Source organism: Epinephelus lanceolatus, chromosome 8, assembly GCF_041903045.1.
Source record: "Epinephelus lanceolatus isolate andai-2023 chromosome 8, ASM4190304v1, whole genome shotgun sequence".
NCBI classification, from domain to species: domain Eukaryota; kingdom Metazoa; phylum Chordata; class Actinopteri; order Perciformes; family Serranidae; genus Epinephelus; species Epinephelus lanceolatus.
In genome coordinates this window covers 37901233-37922037 of record NC_135741.1, presented here as the reverse complement: position 1 = coordinate 37922037, position 20805 = coordinate 37901233, and the positions used below count along the sequence as shown (strand labels likewise).

The 20805-nt window shown below is 44.5% G+C and overlaps 1 protein-coding gene across 11 annotated transcripts in view; it reads left to right on the top strand.

The window, feature by feature from the left end:
• The window catches only part of agrn (agrin), a 302216-nt gene that overhangs the window by 240850 nt on the left and 40561 nt on the right, over nucleotides 1-20805 (top strand). For 10 of the 11 annotated variants that reach the window (XM_033628910.2, XM_033628914.2, XM_078170273.1 and 7 more), the window contains 8 exons: nucleotides 2356-2475; nucleotides 3077-3241; nucleotides 4810-4953; nucleotides 7172-7296; nucleotides 7437-7542; nucleotides 11879-12310; nucleotides 14845-14970; nucleotides 18690-18817. In XM_033628910.2, coding sequence (XP_033484801.1) covers nucleotides 2356-2475; nucleotides 3077-3241; nucleotides 4810-4953; nucleotides 7172-7296; nucleotides 7437-7542; nucleotides 11879-12310; nucleotides 14845-14970; nucleotides 18690-18817 — 1346 coding nt within the window. The remainder of the gene's footprint in view (nucleotides 1-2355; nucleotides 2476-3076; nucleotides 3242-4809; nucleotides 4954-7171; nucleotides 7297-7436; nucleotides 7543-11878; nucleotides 12311-14844; nucleotides 14971-18689; nucleotides 18818-20805) is intronic. The other variant, XM_033628916.2, reaches the window with a different exon arrangement.

Here is a 20805-nt window from a genome sequence, read left to right as displayed (position 1 = left end):
GTCTGTGGTTGGGTTATGATTCTTACAGCACTGCTGTTTGTATCTCTGCAATGTGACCACTATAGCCATAAGCCAATGAAGTGAAGAAGGTCAAGGTTAAACATGATGTGTTTGTGTAATCTGCTCAGGGAAGGTTCTCTTAACACACTTGTGACTTTTCGGCGAAGCAGTTGTTCATATCTTGAAACTGAGCGATCCTCTGGGGCTGGCTAGTGTACAGAGATAAGAATCTTTCTCACGGGCATGTGTATTAATCAAGCTGTTAGCTATAATGATTCACTTTAACCTGTCCAGACATTCTGACAATTTAAACCATTAAACTTGAGCTCACAAGCTTGCTTCTTAACCCTCGGGATACCACTTTACCCCACTTACTTTAATATAAAAACCTCTCTCTTTGCATGTAAATGAATGGCATTTATCTGCCAGAACAGTTGTCAGATCAGTGGCTAAGTAGCAAAGGTTAGCCGTCTTCCTCTCCATGGCTATGGTAAATGAAGAGCTTTTGCTCTGCTGCTAGCACAGGGCCAGGGAGCAGAGCAAAAGGCACTTAAGGGATTTCGTGTGATCATTCCAGCCTGTTTGATTCCCCGTGGGTCTAAAATAGAGAAGGATGGAGAGAGTGAGAAAGAGGGAGCTGCCAGTGTTTTCACACATATCCCTACAGATTCTTCTCCTTCCTAAGCTGGCCTCCTTGGGCACTGACTGTCACGCTTCTCTACCATCCATGGATAATCAATCCTTTTTTGAAGAGCCCTCTATGGGTACGGGAGCTCTGGGCTCTCCTCTCCTATTGGCAAATGGAAAAACTCAGATCTTGGGAATTTCACTGCCCTCCACATTAGCTATGTGAGGAGAAACTTCATTTGACCTCAACTCTAGAAACTTATCAAAACACACCAGCTCTCAGTAGCTGAGCATGAAAGCAACCTTGTTTTTTTCAGAGGTTCTGATTTTCTTTAAAAAATAAATAAATAAAATTACCTCTTTTGCATATGGTGTCAACAATGTCATCTGCTGCATGCACGTTTGTAAAGTTTGCCTCTTATAGCATTTCAAACCATCTTTTGTAGCTGCCTGCAAACTCAAATCTGGGTCAGGGATTTCAGTAAAATCCAAAGAAACACTTACTGGTTTACCAGACAGGCAAACATGTGCAGATGTGCCCTTGCTGGACTATAAAAGGCTCGCTACAATCACTGCAGCGGAGAAAGCACAGCAGCAGACCTTGGACACGTGAGAGTAATATTGCATTGTGGCGGACAATGGCCACTGAAGAGGAAAAACCCTTGAAGGGGGGAAGAACATATGAAATTAAAAGTTCCTCTTGTCCTAATAGGCTCAGCACAGATAGCTGAATGGAGCACTGGAAAGTGGCAAGTTAAATGAACTGTGTCCAAAGCCCATCTCTGGAGTGGGAAAGCACTGGAAAAAGAGCGAGCCGAGTCATCACCATTAGGCTGAGGCTCATATCCACACCAGTAACAGTGTGATTTATGGCCCCTGTATCTCCAGCCTCCAAACTCCAAATGAGCAACACAAGAAAAAGAGATCGGGAGGGGAATAGAGAGAGACAGTGAGAGGGAAAAAAAAGGGAGGGGAAGATTTCTGCTTTCTATCTCTGCAACTTTACTTTTCACTCCAAAGCCTGGAGAGAATCTGAACAATGATATTTTTGCCTCGGCCATCGAACGAAACCCCTCTTCCTCCCACCGCGTGTTTTGTTGTTCTCTCCCAATTTCTGGCGAGGCGCCAGGTTTTTGGGAACACATTTGTTTTTATTTTGTTGAATGTAGTTCTTTATTCAGAGCTGTCACACTAGTTTGAAGGCTGGTGCATCCTGAGACAAAGGAGCTCTCCACACACTGTGAGCAGGCAGAAACTGCTTGGCACATTCCTTCACATTATGCAGCGGGCTTTCTTTTTTTTTTCTTTTCTGTTACGGAGGGTTGTAGGGCAGCAGTGCAATTCCGTAATATTAGACAAGAACAAATGAAGAGAACATGCCTCCTAGTAGGTGGTAAATGTCAGCTGCTGCACATTCACCAGCAACGCCATTGTTTGTTTTCACTGGAGGTAATAGCATCATTTTCCCCCTGATTTTGAGCCATTGTGGAGAAAGTAGCAAATAGAATTGTTATCTTGAAGCTGGCTGCCAGCCTCTCCACCTCTGCCCCTCGAGCCAATCTCATTGTTGGCAAAAAGTTACATGTTGCTCGGAGATTGTGTTGTCTAATTCCTCCCCCCACCCACCAAACCCCTCCCCACCGTAATCACTCAAATGTTGGTGTTCTTCTGTCTCTCTTTGTGCCATCTCCCATCTCCCTCCTCCCTTTTTCCTTCCTACCTCATCAGCGATTTCAGCCACATCTCTGCCTGAGCTGACAGCACCCCAGCACTGCAGTCTGTCTGTGTACGGCTGCTGCCACGACAACACAACGACTGCCTTGGGAGTCGGACTGGCTGGATGTCCCAGTAAGTCCTCTTCTACAACCCTGTCGACCTTTCAACTTCAATATGTCCTTAGTTTGTTGTGTGCACACACCAAAAAAAAAAAAAAAAATGTAGATACTATCAGGCTATTTCAGCATATGGGACTTATTGTCCTTGACTGCAATTACAGTACTGAAGTTGCAGAGCTGAAAACGTTTCATCTTAATCCAAGGAATAATTATGATAATGTTGCACCGTATCAACAGAAAAATCTCTTCATCTGATGATCTTGACGAATGATAGCACACAGATGGGAGAGAAAATGCTGCATCGAGCCGTTAGCTAGGGGATACAGTGCAAATGGAGAAAATGCAGACTTGGAAACAGGGATATACAGAGATTTAGTAAAGGGGAAACTCACCTAAGCACACTTTATCCACCTTTTTATTTGTGGAATAAGGCTTACCCAACATTTGAGCCCAGCATAAGTCTTTAATACAAAATTTCCATCACAGTAAGCAGCATTCAGCAGTTGTAAGTAATGTGATGATAGGGGTTTTTCAAAGTTAGAAAAGCATAAACCAGTGATGTACTGCAGAGGAATTCCAGTAGAAGTAAAAAGTGACACCCGTGCTCTCCTCAGGTACCTGTCAGTGTAATGTCTACGGCTCCTACAAGCGAACGTGTGATCCAACCACCGGCCAGTGCTCCTGTAAGCCAGGCGTGGGGGGACAGAAGTGTGACCGCTGTGAGCCGGGCTTCTGGAACTTCCGTGGCATCGTGACAGAGAACATGAGCGGCTGCACACGTAAGGAATCACTTCTTCACATCTGTGAACAGTAGGAGCACTCATTTGTATGTATGCTGCTTTTTGTTATTTCCCAAAAATTGGTTATAGCTTCCTTGCACCTTCTTTTCATAAAGGGTCAGTCCACACAGATTATTAAAGAAATCTTCTTTTCTCACTTACCTGAAGTGTTATCTAGCCATGCAGAGAGTTGTGGCTTTATTTGGTTTTGAGATATCCCCTCTCTGAGGTTTCTGCTGTGACCTCAATAGTCTGTCATTATTATTGGAATTATTGTGGAGCGGCTGTGGCTCAGGAGGTTGAGCCTACCAATCGGGAGGTTGGTGGGTCGATCTTGACATCCCTGTCTACATGTCGAAGTCCTATCCGTGGGCAATGTGTGCGTGAATGATTATCTGATGAACAGGTAGTGGTGTCAGGCAGAATGTTTAAGTGTTTGGATTGAAGAATGTGGTTCTGCTGGGGGTGAATGGACTTTTTTTAATTCTAGTTTATTTAAATTGTCATCAAAGCATTATATTAAATAAAAATTTAAATCAATACATTAAACAATTCTATATTCTAGATAATCTAGTAACTCCAGATAATCTCTCTGTGGATATTGGAACTACTACTGTTTTTTTTTACAAAACAAAATTCCACTCACCTCATTGTACTGAGAGGGAGCCAAAAACCTTTTGAGACAGATATCTCAAAACCTGTATAAATAAAACCAAATCTACACAGCTAGATTTCACTGGAGGTAAGAGAGAAAATATATTTCTCAGCCGTAGCGGGAAAATAAATTTCTCACTGAATTGACAGCAATACCACTGAGCCATCTCTACTTGTACGATTAATATCCCTGAATTCAGTGGAGACAGTAAATAGTAAAACCTACTAGCTGAACTATTAACGTTTAATATACAGCTAACCTATTTGACGGCAGGTTTTGTAGAAAGAGATTCTACTGTGTCCTTTAGTCCTGTCAAAACTGTATTGAATGGAGTGTTTGCATTTGTATTCAAGTGAAGAACGGGGTCAGGACCCCTTGTTTGTCTTGGTGTAATGCAATATGGTGACCGGCTCGTGTCCTGCCGCTGAGGTATCATAGGACATACGCTCCCAACGCCACAGAGCATTTTCAGTCAACAGCAGGAAGCCTGCAGGTGCCTCACCCATGGCCTGACCTTAACAAGGTTTACCCACAGCAAGCAGACAGCACACTGCACACCAATACCAGATTCAGCAGGAGAGGAGAGAGAAAAAAAATACACATCATTGATTCTAGGAACATGATGGGGTTGATGTCCTTCCCTGGGGTTGTTTTCTTGAGTTTCTGTTACGTCCTCCTCCACCCCCTCCTCCCTCTGTGGCCCCTAAGGCTGGCTGAACTATTCCCAACCCTTGACTCTCAGACATAGATATATCCGAAGTGAAGTTCAGAGGCTAAGGTTGCCTCAAACACAGTTTGTGCGCTTTACAAACCAAGTTGTTCATATCCGTCATCCTCTCATTTTCCCTAATTGATACTTTTTTTTTTCTCATTAACCTTTTTTTCCCGTGTTTCCTCTACCTCTCCATGGCAGCGTGTAACTGCGATGCCACAGGCTCCGTCCGGGACGACTGCGAGCAGATGTCGGGTCTGTGTTCCTGCAAGACAGGAGTGAAGGGCATGAAGTGCAACGTGTGTCCAGATGGAAGCAAGATGGGCATGAATGGCTGCGACAAAGGTAATAAGAGAGAGTACCGCCGCAACTGGTGGGGCGTTAATAGAGCACATAAACACCGACACATTTTCTCTCTATCATTCTTAAGTGTCTGTCACTGTCTGATCTGTGGATCAGTTCTCTCTCTGTATGCTTTTCACATCCATCTGGTTTATTGGCACAGGAAGGAAGTGGCGGCAGGGAACATAATCAATAGTGATTTGCTAAATATTGGAGTGTACAAATGACATATGCATGACACATCGCCCATAGCTATTTTATTTTCTCTACATCATTCTCCACTTTGGATGATTCGCAATACTTGTATGTTTATACTTATCCACAAGGATTATTAATTACTTAGATTAATAATGAAAACAGCTGCAGTGATTGCACAAGCTAAAAAGCCAGTTGAAGGAAAGGTTAGTTCCTGCTGCGGGGGCCTGCAGCTTCTTGATTAAGATGCACCATCAGATATCGACTGGAAGTCAACCGCTTAATGAAGCCAGCAGTCCCGGCACAGTGGTGGGGCACTCCGCCACACACTCTGCTAGATGAAAAGACAAGGTACTGAGAAGTGGTAGCACATGAAAGCAGGAGCCAAGGGATGGGGGGTACTCTAAGCCTCTGTGATGTTGCAACAATGCAAAGACCCCCACACTCACAGTCTGGCAGGTGGATGGCGGGCTTCTCGGCTGCAGCTCATGCCGCGGCAGCTTCAAGGCTTCAATAGCTCCTTTGGAGAGCTTCGGGAGAGATCTGTGGGAAAAAAAAAGAACCAAAATATCCTGAATGCACACCTTTACACAACTCTTTTTTAGCATAGTAAGGCAGTTTGGGCAAAATGCTGTGGTCCATGAAACAATGAATAATTCATACTGTGTACCGCACAGGTAACTAGACAATTTTATAATTACAATACCGCTGCACTACTGTGGTTGTAAAGAGACTAAAAACAGGTTAGTCACTTACAGGGACAAACTTACTGAGTAATGAAACACTGTCTTACAGCATGTTCCCAACTCCTACGCGCATCTTGAAAACAACCAGAGTGGGATAAGGGGTGTCAGGGGTTGTGGCTCTGTGTAAGGCTAGCTCAGTTACACACTAGTTACAGCTTACACTATCCCAAAGCAAGGTGTTTTGTTAGCAAGATGAAGAATTCTACTGTATCAATAGTATAAATATATATATATATATATATATATATATATATATATATTTAAATTAACTGCAAGAACACAAGGCCTGGTGCGTTCATTGCTGGAAAGAATGTCGTAACAGCCACAGGCTGAGGACCAGTTGACTTTCCTCCACGCTGTTTCATCTGTGCAGCTTAGGTTCAAAATCTTATTACAGATCTTCAGAAGTGACCGTATTTGGACGAGAGGGTGAAGCTAACCCTAACCCCAGCTGCTAGCTTGGTGCACACAGTACATTTATAGCTACGGTTAACTGTAATAATGCTAATGCTAACTTTGCCAGTAGAAAATTGACTTAAAACCAAAAAACCACTAAATCACTCAAAGCCATAGCTTTAAGCCTTAGTAACATTTAAACAGATGTGTTATATAAAAATTCACCCCCTGTACAGGGGGTAAGCGTCATGTCGCCGAGCTAGTCTGCTGTCTCTTTCAAGTAGCTGTCCATTAGTCACTCACTTTACAGCCGGCAATGGCACTTAAAAATTAAAGCCATGTGCCACATATTCACTGTACCTCAAAATAAAGTTGACACGTTCCTGAGTCACTTGCGGTCCATACAAAATGGACCCACGATCCACTTCTGGACCGCAACCCACCAGTTGGGAACCACTGCTCTAGAGAACTGTCATTTGTGCCAGGATACGTTTGTTTTTGCTACAGAGTTGGGCATTTTGTAGACTATATATTTGGTATGATGTCATAAAGAAAGTGAGTAAGCTTTGAAGCATCAACAGCTGTAATATTACTCTCCTATTAATATACAGTGTATATGAATGTGTTACTTTTGTTTTATTGCTCTTTATTTAATCAGGCTTTACAGATTTTGAGAAAGTAATTTCATGGTTGTTTAACAGGCAGAATTTTTGCAAAAGTTCGGTAATTGTGAAAGTTTAGCATTAAATATGCAATGCAAATTCATCTTTTAATTTGGCTCTACATTTCACACAACTGCCACAACAAATATCATAAAGCAGCTGTATGCTGTACACTGTATGACTATGGGATGTTTAATAGCCAAAAACTCATTTCTACCACAGGTCCTGAGGCTCTGACTTCATGTGAAGAGTTAGTGTGCAATTTTGGAGCTACTTGCATTGAGGTGAACAACCATGCCCACTGCGAGTGCCCTTCACCTGACTGTGATGAGAAAAACAAAACCAAGGTGCGTCTTTCAAACTGTCCACACAGAAATACGTAGTTTGATCTAAAAGTTTGCGACAGAAGAATACTGTTTCAGTGTCCTACAGGGAGTTAACATGTGTTCCCATCCCCCCTCTCTCTATCTCTGTCACTGTGGAGCAGGTGTGTGGCTCAGACGGGGTGACCTATGCCGACCAGTGCCAGCTGAGGACCATAGCCTGTAGACAGGACAAGGACATCACAGTGCAACACTTTGGACAGTGCACAGGTGAGCCCCGTCGTAGCCTCCATGCATCACACGTCGCATGGATGGCCAACTGTTGTCAGGCCCCCATCAAAAGATAATGAGCAGAGCCCTGGGCCCCCAAATTATCCTCCTCCTGCTGTTTCTCCTCTTATCCATCTCTCTGTCGCTGTCTCAGAAAGTAAAGTCACAGCAGTGAGCATGCAAATGTACCTTGAATTTTGTTTCTACAAGAAAGCACCTGCACATGATACTGCAGCAGTGCTATTGCAATCAAACTTATTTAAGCAATTCTATTTTTTTTTATTTCAAAAGGCACATTTGTGATTCATGAATAAGCTCAGAGTCACATGTAAGGAGTCGTCTGTGTTTAGGTTCTCTTCTGAGAATTCTGCTCTTCTTTGTTTATAATACTGAACTTTCTCAAGCTGCATGATTAGGATTGTCTTATGGCAAATATTTAGTTCATTTCGCTGTGTACATAGAGTATAGTAAAGTAAGCCTTGCCCTCCCCCTGCTTGTGAGTTGCCAGGTGGGAGCAAAATCATGTGCGACACTGGAGAAAAGTTAGAATAAGAAAGAGAGATATTGTAGCGTTTTAAAACCCAACAGCTCTGTAGTTTGACTGGAGTCTGAGTTTTGCAATCCCACAAGACATCAATGACACTTCCTTTTTGCTTTCTCGCCTCTCTGTTGGGATTTAGCTTCATCTTCAAACCCTCCTGTTGGGAAATGCGTCAATCGCTTTGCAGCTTTACGCTGTCAGGAACACGACGCCACTTCAGTGTAATAGGGGATGTGGAGAACATGTGTACTGGGCGAAAGGTAAAGCTCTTGCCCCTTGGTCCAGATGCTGATGGACATTGTTTGGATCTATGTAATAGGTGCTGGGACACACGCCAAGGCCACGGTTTTCATGTACACTGAAGTTGTTGCACTGACTGCCAGCTTGCGTCACGACGGGGTTCTAGAGACGCCGCCGGCGAGCTCAGTGGGGAAGAGGAGTGCCAGCTGTGTGGTTCTGGCCATGAGCCACTGCCAGGTGTCTCGCATTTTGGGGGGAAAAATGTTCGTTCACCTCTTTGCTCAGTGGGCACAGATCAGGTGACCAAATACTGTGTCGCCAGTCCTCTTCATCTCCCCTGAGCACTCTTTGTCAGACCCAAACTAGGTCATATCCATAGGACGCAAGGCTGTTGACATGGCCTGTGTTGAATTGCAGTTGCAGGTACACAGATAAAGAATCCAAATATGCTCGGCAAGAGATCGACAAGGCTTTGATAAGTCCCCGAACATCTGGTACTTACAAATTCAGTGCCGTGGGTTACCGGCAAAAGGAGCCAAAATCCAGTCTGGTTTCACATTCCTCTGTTGCCAGGCAATAGAGATGTGGGTTGTGTGTAATCCCTCACCTAGCATTGCTACACACAGAAGGCAAGAAGACGCCTCGCAGCGGACTCTTTCTCTATTGAACCCTCAGGGGAGGAACAGACAGGCGAGTGCTTGGGCCCACCGACAGCCACAGAGGATCTTTTAATTTCTTCTCCCGGATGCGGTCGCACTGCGGGTAGCTGCTCCGCCGCTGCTGTCGGCTCGGGGGTTAGATCTCGAGCTCATTTCACGTGTGGCTGGGTGCGAATTAGCATTTGCTCTGCCTCCACCCCTCACCACGGCACAGCCCTGCCTGCCCTCCCTCCCGCTGTTTACATGCAGTGCTTCCAGACTCACGGCCCTAAGCGCTGTGGCATGCTAATGCTCACCGAGCTGCTCTGTGGCTTGACAAGCGAGCAATGCCAAAGGCCTATATAAATGAGTGGATATTGATCCTTTTTTTACATCATTGATCTGTCGCAACTTTTTTATTATACCACAGAGTGTGACTACCACCACACAGTCGGCCACTAATGGGCAGGCTAAGAAAAATCCTGCAGGAGAAGTTCCTTAAAATCTTTCTGCTTGTGACAGAGGACTTGCAGCTAACTGTGATGTTACCCAGCTCTCTCTGAAGTCTCCCAGTTAAAAGGCAGCGCAGCCACAGAGCACAGGGAGGAGTTTTTTCTCGCTTCTTTGCTGTGTCTCAGCAAAAGATGAAGCGATATCTGAGAAACCCAGCAAAAAAATGCAAGAGCGACTGTACCAAGCACCAGAGGGAGGGCATTTGGGCCGATGAGCAAATTCTGGCGCCGGGGGAAAATGGCCACCAAGTTGGCAATGACCTGCCTCTCCCATATGGTGTTATCACCTGTAGGTTTGCGGCAAATTGGCAACGAATGCCAGCATATGGCGTCGGCAGCCCTCTGCCTGCATGTTAGGGTCTGTTGCCTTCACCATCGCTCTCCTCCATGTCTTGCGATTTTCTGTTATTACACAATCCCTCATTCTGTTCCCACTGTTTGCTTTGCCTATTCTCCCACTGCTAGCTTTGTTAACCTGTCCTTTCTTTCTGATTTAAACCATTTTCTTAAGGCTTTTATCCCTATCATTTTCTTCTTGGCTCTGTGGTTCCCTTGTCTTTCCTCTCCGGTCTCCTGTATCCAGATTTCTCCTCCTCCTCACTGAACACGGCTGACACCACAAACAATCTTAATAACCACCTTTCAACAATAACTACACGGCTGAGACAAGCCAAGATGACAATGATTTTTTTTTCCACAATGTCACATAACTGTCCATTGCTCCACTGAGAGGAAAAAAGGCAGAAAAAAGGCAAATGGACTGTTAAACCTGATTAAGAGAAGCATCAGCTGAACGCACTGTGCTGCCAGTCCCTCTCTCCTCTTGCAGACGTGTGTTCTTTTCTTCCCTTATCCCGTGTCACGGAGCTCGCTGCTCGAGATATGCACACACCCAGACACACATTAGGCACTTCCCAGGGAGCGAGCCGCCTGACGCTAAGCTTGGCACCTGACTGACAGGTGTAGCCAAGAGGAAAGGCAATGCATGCCACCATTCTTGGTGATAGCATCACTGCTCTGTGCACTCCACTCCAAATCTCTCTCTATACAAATATCTGCCGAGCTTTAAGCTGACACCCCGTGTGTCTCCCAGGCTTTCTGCCGTCTCAGTAGGTATCACATTTCACACCCCGGTGAATAATTGCCGATCAAATAGGCGATTATAGCAGTGTAATTAAGTCCTACACATAATGTTAGGCGAATCCTAATGAGGCGCAAATCTATGGTATAGGGTTCTTTTTTTTTTTTTTTTATGTTCATTTCACCCACACATCTATACTCGTGGGACGTAAAGAAGTAAAGCAAGAACGACAGTATTGTCACGCCTGCTTTGCCTCGGCTAAATCTGAAGTACTCACTTACGTAGCATCTCCCTGCCAACTTCACTTCTCCCCCTCAGGAGTTTTTGTCCTATTTATCGTTCTTTTATCGCAGACAGTTTGTCCTTTTGCACCAGAGCTTTTTGCATTGGTAATGATGGTCTCTCTGTGGAGAGCCTCTTCTCTCTCCCTCATTTGGAGTGATTTTTATGTTGCCGCATGTGTGCGTGTGCGTGTTTGTGTGCGTCTGTTGACAGCAGTGTGTTTGTGGTGGCGTTGACGGATGCTCATGCTCTCTGCAAGCAGCAGTGTGCCGTCTTTGAAGCCCGAGTTAAAGCCGGCTTTTTTTGCCCCATTTCTATCAATCATTCATCACCGGAGGCACTGGCTGTTGGTGATTAAAGCTTTGCTACTGGAGGGCAGCATTTGAATATGGATATATAATTCATAGGCATTGGCACAGCATGCACACAACACACGAACATGCATATTGTGCACACAAATACATGCCATATGCGTACACACGCACAAACACACTACACACTACGCATTGACACCAACTGAAGTAGTTTAACCCTGTCGGGGCAACATAACTCATCTGCAGGCAAAACCCACTGCACTGCATATTACTCTAAATGCAGTATGTCATCTGTTGGCATATTCCATATTCACTCTGCATATGGATGCTCTTCCATTACTTAAGGTTTGTCAGATAAAGATTCCTGACATCTCATCCATTGCAAGGGTTTTAATCAGAGGTTGCTTTTACAAATGGGAGTCTGCATGTTTGTGTGTGTTCTTTTTTTAATGTAATTTCTTAATGACAGTGTTGAGCATCAGGGAGAATGGTTAGAAGATTAAAAAAGGGCACCATCATTCAGTAAATGCAGAGGTAAAAAGTTATTGTCAACAGTAGGTTGTAATAACCATTAAGTGGCTTTGTTATGCTTTATTGGCTAATGATGTTTTTATTTCCTCTGGTGTGGTTTCTGAGGTTGTAATAGAGTTAGGTGAAGCAAAATCAAACATTCTCATCTTTGCTCAGTCATTCATCCATTCCTTGCTTCCTCCCCTTCCCTCCACCAGAAACCATCTCTGAGCCGGCAGACCGACCCACCCCCAACCCCCCTGCCACTACCCCCAGCTCAACCGCCGCCGCCACCTTCACCACCCCTGCCCCCTCCCACCCTAACATGGTGTGGGCCATGCCGCCTCCAAGGACAACCGACACAGAGACCTCTGAGCAGCCCTCGGCCTCCACCCACCCTCCCACCCCCATCTACAACCAAGCAGAACCCCGCCACCCCATCCACATCCAGCCTCAGCCGCAGTCCACCGCTGCCACCATCACCTCCTCCTCCAACAGGAGCCCTGCTCCCTCTGCCGCTGCAACCTCCTTTGACGGCTCAGGTAGCGGGGAGCCAAGCGGGGATGACCAGACCGAAGAAGAGGAGGAGCAGGAAGAGGAAGCAGGTAGCGGTGTCCCAACAGAGGCCAGTGGGGCAGAGGAACCTGTCGGTAAATCACTGCTCTTTCACTTCATTACCCATAATGCTTTGAGGGGTATGTGGGAGGGGATTTTTTTCCAAGAAGGGATTGAACAAACTCAGTCTTTAGTTGACATCATAACACTTTCATGCCACCATCTGTTAATTGAAAGATACATTAACAATTGCACAGGCTTCTGTATTTCTATGCAAATCATTTTAAAGGAGACAAATGTCAAAGGCAGGCAGGCAGGGAGGAGGAAGCTTTGTAAACAGATGCTGTAAGTGTCATTTCCACCCGCTTAAGATGTATATCTCAATTCCAGACAGAAAGGAATGTATTTGCATGGTTCACTGTTGCTACATCACCCATGCTCTTTTCTCCCATTCCACTGGCACGCTCGCTCTCAACAGCTAGCAAAACAAACCCAGGCTCTGTAAAATACACTCTCGGCAGGCCAGATGAAACCGCTGGCCCGCATCTGGGGGATCTCTGGAGCCTGACTTGACAGGCTGATGTGACTGGAAGGTTGAGGTGTGTGTGTGTGTGTGTGTGTGTGTGTGGAGACTGCATACCTTGTCACATGACTAGTGTCAAATCTTTCTCGACATGCCCTCCTGACTGTAACAGCAGGCTGCGGTTCCGGGGCCTCTGCTTGGACAGCAAGGGATGACTGAGACTTTTCAATCAGAGCTTTTTTTTATTTTTCTGTTGTTGTTTTCCATCCATCCATCCATCCACCTCGCCTGACAGCTTGCAGTAACAGGATAGGATTGATGGAACGGCATGGCCCCAATGTGCTCTTCCTCGGCTCTTCCTCCTCCCCTCTCTCCTTTTCCCAGAGTCTTAGATTTATTCTCTTGTCAGAGGCTGACCGAAGTGCTCGGTGGCGCGAGAGGCATGTAGCCTGTCTGCCAGTGAGACCCGGTAGCTTGTGGCTGTGTGTGTGTGTGTGTGTGTGTGTGAATGAATGTGTATTCAGGCATGCATGGATGTTTTTTTTTACATTGTGCGTGCTTGCTGAAGTGCTAGCACACATGTCAATCTGTGATCAGAATGGGAGCAGATTAGGAGATTGTACAGTGCAGATTTCAACACAGATATAAAAATCTACACTAATCTGTGTCTCTTTACGATTTTGTGTATGTTTTATATGTATTTTGAAGTCTTATCTTTGTTTTGTGTGTGTGAGTGTGTGTGTGTGTGTGTGTGTGTGTGTGTGTGCCCCTAAGTCAGGCTATCTTCAAAATCAAACATAAGGGAAATGGTGAAGTGGAGTGTATGTGTTTAAGTTAGTGTGAGGTTAATATTGGGGTTGGAATAGGGTTAGGGTTAGGCAAGTGGTGAGTAAGGTTAGGGTAAGTCCCCAGGAAATGGATGTTAAATCTATGTAATGTCCCCAAAAGTGTCATAAGTAAACTAGCGTGTGTGTGTGTGTGTGTGTGTGTGTGTGTGTTAGTCTTATCTCCCTCTCCTCATGTCACTGAGTTTGTCCAATTCCGAATGCACATATCAGTGTCTGAGTATATAAATGTGAGCAGGCCAGAGGTGTGCGTTTGTTCGTGTTTTTGTATCCCTGCTCTGTTGAAATCTGCCCTTATCTGTGGCCTTGTGTGTCAGTGTGTGTGTGTGTGTGTGTGTGTGTGTGGGTGTGTGTGTATTTATTTGACAGCTCTCATGGCTCCCACTGGAGTCATGCAGTGTCCCCTTGTTGTTGTGCACTGCCCTCCTTCCCCCAACCAGTGCTCTCCTCTTCAGCCCAGCATCTGTAAATCTGCAAACCACACGCCAACAGATGCCCTATAAACCCCTTCCTCCCCCACCTCCCTCCTCCTCCCACCTCCTTTGACCGCAAGTCCTTGAGCAGGACGTCCCTCGCCTCTGACGTCTTTACGACTTGTTTAGCTGCTAGCTGTTTGCCTCCACGATTATTTCTAATCTCTGTGCGGCCATAAACTGCGCCGCTTCGACCAAGACACCCCCTCCACCAACACCATCATTAGAGGGGACGGAGCCTCGCTGCTGTTACACACTCTCATACTTCAGAGAGAGAAAGCCCAGCCACTTTTATGTCTTTTATGTCCCAAGATAGCTAGATATACAGGGACCGTATCGCAAACATGACTGTATGTTTTTTTTTCCTCTTGGGAAGCCTTGAAGGTAACTGTTAGCCAATCAGCAGTGAGCAGTTATCACATCGCCTCATCATTTAAAGTGCTCTGTGTGTGACATGACTGGCAACAGTGCCCATTATGTGCTCTCTGCCTGACAAAATGAGTTCCAGGTGTAAAATCAATTCCCATGAAAATGCCATATAATCACTCCTGACAGATGCCTCTGTTAGTGTCCAACCACAGGTCAGCAGACTGAAACTCGCAACCATCTGCAGAAGAAAGAGCAAGTTTTGAAAAAAAAACCAAAAGATTTTGTAGGTTTTGACTTTGTAAACACTGCCCATCCTCAGAGCCCTGGAAAGTCTCTCCCCTCTGAGATAAGCTGGATTGAATTTATGAATTTTCCAAAGCTTCATGAATTATTATGAGCCCCTGTGTATCATCCCTCAGGTCCCACGTTGGCAAGCACCACTGTACCCACAGCTGAAGACAGGTCATCCTGTGACAACACGGAGTTCGGCTGCTGCCCCGATGGCAAGACACCGTCCAGCACTCCAGAGGGCGCCAACTGCCCCTGTAAGTCAAAAAGCCCCTTTAAAAAACACTGTCTCTAGCCCATAATTACCTGGATGTCACCCTGTTCTTCCCCCCTTGTGTTTTTGTGAACCATTCATATTCTGAGGTACAGTACTTTAGCATCCACTACAGCACTTGCAATTAGCTGGATTACAATTTAAACCCTTTCTGATTTTAACAAATATTTATGATAAATAGCTAGGCAGGAGATGATTAGCCTAGCTTAGCATAAAAGCCGGAAGCAGGGGGAGACAACTAGCTTGTCTCTCTCCAAAGTAAAAAGGAAAAACGTTAAACCTCAACAACACTTTGTGCCTGTCTTTTGACAAGTGTGTGTAAATGGAAGGAGCAATCCGCACTGCATACTATAGAGAATGTGTCTGTTGTACGGCTGAATTTTAGTGTTTTTTATGATTTTAAACCAGGTTTCCATACGTGTGGGCCTGAATCCCAGAGCTTCTACTGTGATTTTTTTGTTGTTGTTAATGTTTCAATGTTAAGTGCTTACATCTCATGCTAATGATCGACCAACTATTTTTTTCACTGTGCTGAATGCTTGTCTCATCTTACGTCTTTCCTCCTATTTGTTTTTTGTTTTGTTTTGTTTTTTTTTTACGCCTGTCTTCAATTTATAACCTTAATTTGGTGATGCATTGAGAATCAACACAATATTTTTTTTTTTTTCACATTTAATGTTTGCTTCGGGAATAGTGATATTGTGCCATCTGCCTTAAACAATCAGATGAACAGGTGCTATATATATATATATATTTTTTTTTTACTGCAGCGATTCTTTCATGAATCACCACCCTCATATGTAAATGATCATGTTAGCAGGTGGCGAGAAATGAAAAAAAAAAATCTGCAAACAATGGAAGTTTTAACTCAGGTATTCGTAGTTATCAATGCGACAACACTTGACAGTCTGACTCTGGTATTAGTTCAGTGGCTGATTCCCAGTGAGTTTCATTTTCTTTAGTTTTTCTCCACAATTTTGAATCAAGTATGATTGATCCAAGAGTCAGCATCATATTTTAAGGCCCATATGCCTTGGTTTATAAATAACCATCAGTGTCTCTATTCCTGCTTTTTCTGTCTTTCACCTTCTTTCTGTTTATTCTAATCCCCTACCTCTCCCTTTATTAACCACACACACACACACACACACACACACACACACACATTCTTCTCTTTGTCAGTCAGTATCTCTCTCTTGAACTATATCTCACTCTTTTCTCTCCCTCAACTCAGTCAATCTCAGTCCAGTCTTGCATCAGTTCATTTCTCTCTGGAGTTGAGCGTGGGGAAAGGCGAGAGACTACCAGAGGCCGACGAGCGCTGTTGTACCAATCAGTGCCTTCTGCCAGACTCGGTTCATAAAGATAAAGGGCTTCTTTCTCCCCTTTGCTTCTCCGTCTCGCTCTCTCTCCCTCCATCCCTCTGCTGAAATCTGCTCTCTATTTGTCCCAGCGGTGTTGGTCTGACTGATTGTGAGAGGAGGGATTCTCTTTGGCAGCCATGGGAGCTGCAGGTCATGACTTTAAAGAGCCAAGGCCACACATTAGTGTGCAGAGTTGCATTTCTGGCATGTTGAAGGTCCCAAAGCCTTTCAATAAACCAGCAGAGTTCAATGCCACACAATCCATAACATGATCTGAAGATAGCCTTCTGCCATTTATTTGTTTCACAGAATTTACGGCTAAACAGAAGTGAAACGTGGACCGTCACATCTGTTGTGGTTGGACTGGATGACATTTGGCCCCAAATCCAGATGATAAAAGCATGTGCTCTATAAGCACCTGTGACAGGTTTTAGCTGTAAGACAACAGTTATAACAAATCCGCTAAAGCCTGTAAATATTTATCTCAGCCAACAATGACAGCGCACCGGCGATCAATATCTCATTCAGCTCAAGTGTTACCAATAAAGGCAGGCAGCGCGATAGGCTGATCGATATGCCGGATCTTTTCCCTCCTGAGGAGGGCTTAGCTGAGCCTCCACTCATTAGAAGTGAAATGACACGTCCCTCATGCTAGAATATACATCGGCTTCCATCTCATTGTCCAATTTATTGACGTGCGCCCAGCTATCTCAGAAACGAAAAGGACTCATTTTTGGTTGTTCCAATCTTCCCTTTTTATTGAGACATCAAATGGCGGCTCAAGGTTGAGTTTAGTCCACAGGAGATCTATGAAACCCTTTTTGTATTCTGTTATAAAGCTTCACAGTGGATGTCAGACCTTGGATAAGAATGTATTAAAGGGTCATTTCACTTACCTGCTGTTGTATTCAACCATGGAGATTGTTTTGGGTTTATTTGTTCAGGTATTGAGATACCGTTCTCTGAGGATTCTGTGCCCAAAAAGGCTTTAGTGCATCATTGCTTCTTATGCCCTAATGTGTTGCTCAGAGAAATCCCTGCAGGCTCTCCATATGTTACATTCAAACAAGGCAATACCATTCATGTGACATCAAAGATAATGACCAGCAAATGCTCATGTGAAAGTTAATGGCTCGCTAAGCTCCAGCTACTGTAAAGTCTTCCATATGCCAGTGAGAGTCAGACAAATCTATTACATTTTACAGTTCACTAGAATCTGATAGTCAAATAGCTCTGTCCCTCCTTTTATCACTCTCTTTCTTTCTCTCGTTACGTCCGTCATGGCAGTGAACTGGAAAATCACCCTCTCTGATGTTTGTCTTCCTTGCAGATTAAAAGTCAGATCTCTCTTGCTGTCCCCTCTGTTTCTTTCTCCCCTCCCCTCATCTTATTGGCCAAACCTCGCCCATTTGCCTCTATTTTATGGCCGCTGTCACATCTGAATCAATGTGTGCTGCCCGCGAAAGCACTGTAAAGATGAGGGGGAGACAGAAGGAACGCAAGTGGGGCGAGTGCGTGTCTCCAGTGTCTGCTGTCCTTTTCATGCAATTTTAACCAGGCTGTGTCAGTCACCGGTCTGGCGGCATTAAAGAGACAATTACGGCTATCTTTCACGATAATCATACAAGTGCTCTTCCCGTTCTCCCTGCCGTTGCTCAGGCAGGGGCAGCCATGATTGATTTGGGCAATTTGTTCTGCTGATTACGAGCGGCGTGGAAGCATGGCATCAGCGCCTCGCATGCTCCTCCGTTCTTCTGCTCACACACGCACACAAAACCCCTCCGCTTTCAGCTTTCTTTCGAGCCCTTTCCTAGCTGGCAGAAAAAAGAAAAAAAAAACGTATAGAGAGTTGATAGATGTTGGACAACATAACCCCCAAGGTCGCACAGGGAGGCTCTCTCTTTGCTGAAGACGGCACTTTTGAGAGTGCCTGTGGGCTGTTTCCTCTTTAGTGTGTGTGTTGTTTTTTCCTTTATGTATTTGTGTGTCTGTCTAACTTGTTGTCTCTTTACCCAGCCCTCCATGCCTCGGCCAGCTTTTGGGATGAGTCTCAGTCTGGTAAAACTGGCCCGTTTTTCCACCTTCCCTCCTTCTTTGTTCCTTCCTTCCTTCTCTCATATCTCACAGTCCACCTCTTTCACCACCACAACCTCCACCACCACTACGCCCTCCCCAACTCCAAACACACAAGAACACACGATCCATCACTAACCCAAAAACTGGCACCACCCCCAAAACAAGCACTGTGTGAAGGCAGCGGGAACTGAGTGATAGAGGAAGGTTTTGAGCTATGATGTTACAGTATCACATCTTCTTTCCTCGCCTCCTCTCCTTGCAGCCACCATGAGGTTCAGCGGTTTCCTGCACTTGGACCAGGTTGAGGGCCAGGAGATTTTCTACACCCCCGAGATGGAGGACCCCAAGTCGGAGCTGTTTGGAGAGACGGCCCGTAGCATAGAGAGTGCTGTAAGTGTAGTGTTGGAAATATAGCTCAAGTAACAATAATGATATTTGTTGGCTAAATCTACTTAAATAATTTTTGCCCACATCAATTTGTTTGCATTGAATATCAAAGTGAGACCATGAAACTGTCTAAAGAATTCATCCACAATAAATCACATGATTTTGGATACTGACGGATGAATTCACTAAAGGATAGCGCGGCTTTCGCTACACCTGCACAAATAAGACCAAATGAAACTGTGTAATCCTCACAGCACTTGCAAATGTTCAAAATCCCTCCTAACTGCGCTGCCAAGCAAATAGCTTCTTGTGCTCCTGCACTATTTGCACATATTTAAATGAGGTAATGTGCATCCATTTGGCGCAACATTGGCCCCTTTCTATGCAAATGAGCTTAGTTGCAAAAGCTGTCCAAGTCACAAAGATCAGCGCCACCAGCCACACACAGTTACAGTGGAATTATTAACATCTTCAGCTAGTTGGTGGTAAGTAAAGCCAGGATCATTCCATCTTCCTGTGCAGGGTGAAGGTGTGCATTTGAAAACACCAACGGCACTAAGATATATTCAATCCCATATACACTGTGATGTCTAAATTCCTTGCCTGAAGTTATGAGTACCTCTGCACCCCGTCGTTCAGGACCTTCAGCTTGCTGTCTGAAAATATCACTTTTTATTTTTCTCTTTACCATTGTTCTGCCTAATGTGTTCTTGGTGCAAAGACAACACATAGACTTTGCTAAATGGATGGATAATTGCAGTCAGACACAAAAAGTGGACAAATTGCACTCGGCTGCAAAACTTTATGGGGGTATTTGCACTGTATAATATTGTTAGCGCAATAATCTTCTGCGAATCAGAAGAGGCAGTTGTGGTTGCAAGTGTTGTGCGATTCATGATGTTATCAGCAGCCACAATCCATTATTTGTAAATTTGCCCCTGAGAGATTTTGCTGCTACAGCTTTACTTGGTAACCAGTAGCTTATGGCAGCTAGGCTTTGGTAGCCAACTGGAATAATAAAATCAATTGCTTTTTCAGTCCAATAGATACAGTTTGCTGCAATAAAAATGACTGAGGTGAGATGAAATGACTGAAACTTTAGATTATTAGATAAAACAGATGTTGAGGGACATAATTAGCAGTTGAAGAAAGGTGATAAATCGCAGTGTATCCCGATATAGCCACTGTACGAAATTTTGCCACGAAATTTTGTGACACAAACACAAAGGTGATCGTCACCCTGGAGGCAATTTTACTCTACTCTGCTTGCGCTATTGTTACACTTCATTTTAGCATGTCACAGTTTAACATTTAATTTCAAATAAAACACAGCTGCCTCACCAGGACACATGTTTACTGTCTCCTGCTTGTGTTCCAAGGTCCTATGATGATAATGTCTTTAAAGCTGCACTAATCAATATTTTGTACATTAGCTATGGATCAAATGACTGTGTGAAGTGTAAGGTATCACTTGTGATGAACCCACAGAGAACACAGATCTTCACCTCTGCTGTTTTTAATCCTGCTTTAAAGCAACTGAATCAAGTGATGATCTCCACATCCTGTTCAGCAAACATAACATAGTCTAGCTTTAAATATTCCCATCAATCTTCATGTCAAGTGTGAAAAACAACATTCAAAGCATCGTAAGACACTAAAACTCTTCACCAAGAGCCAGACTAATCAAATTTCTTGACCTCCTTCAGGCAGCCAGGTTTCATCGCAGGTTTTACAGACTTGACAACCCTGAAGCTGCTGAGTAATATTGTGTCACACTGGGCTGGAATGATTTCTCTGGTCGGTGATCTGATAGAAAAATAACAATGATAAAAAAACATATTCACTGCCTGCAGTCAGAGAGGAACATACATCATATCAGAGCAAGACAACATAACCTTGCTGATATTTGATTTTTAATAAAAGGGCAATATTGGCAAACTGTTACATCAGGTTAGAAAGGAATATAGCGCCCGAATACCAGTCATTTGACC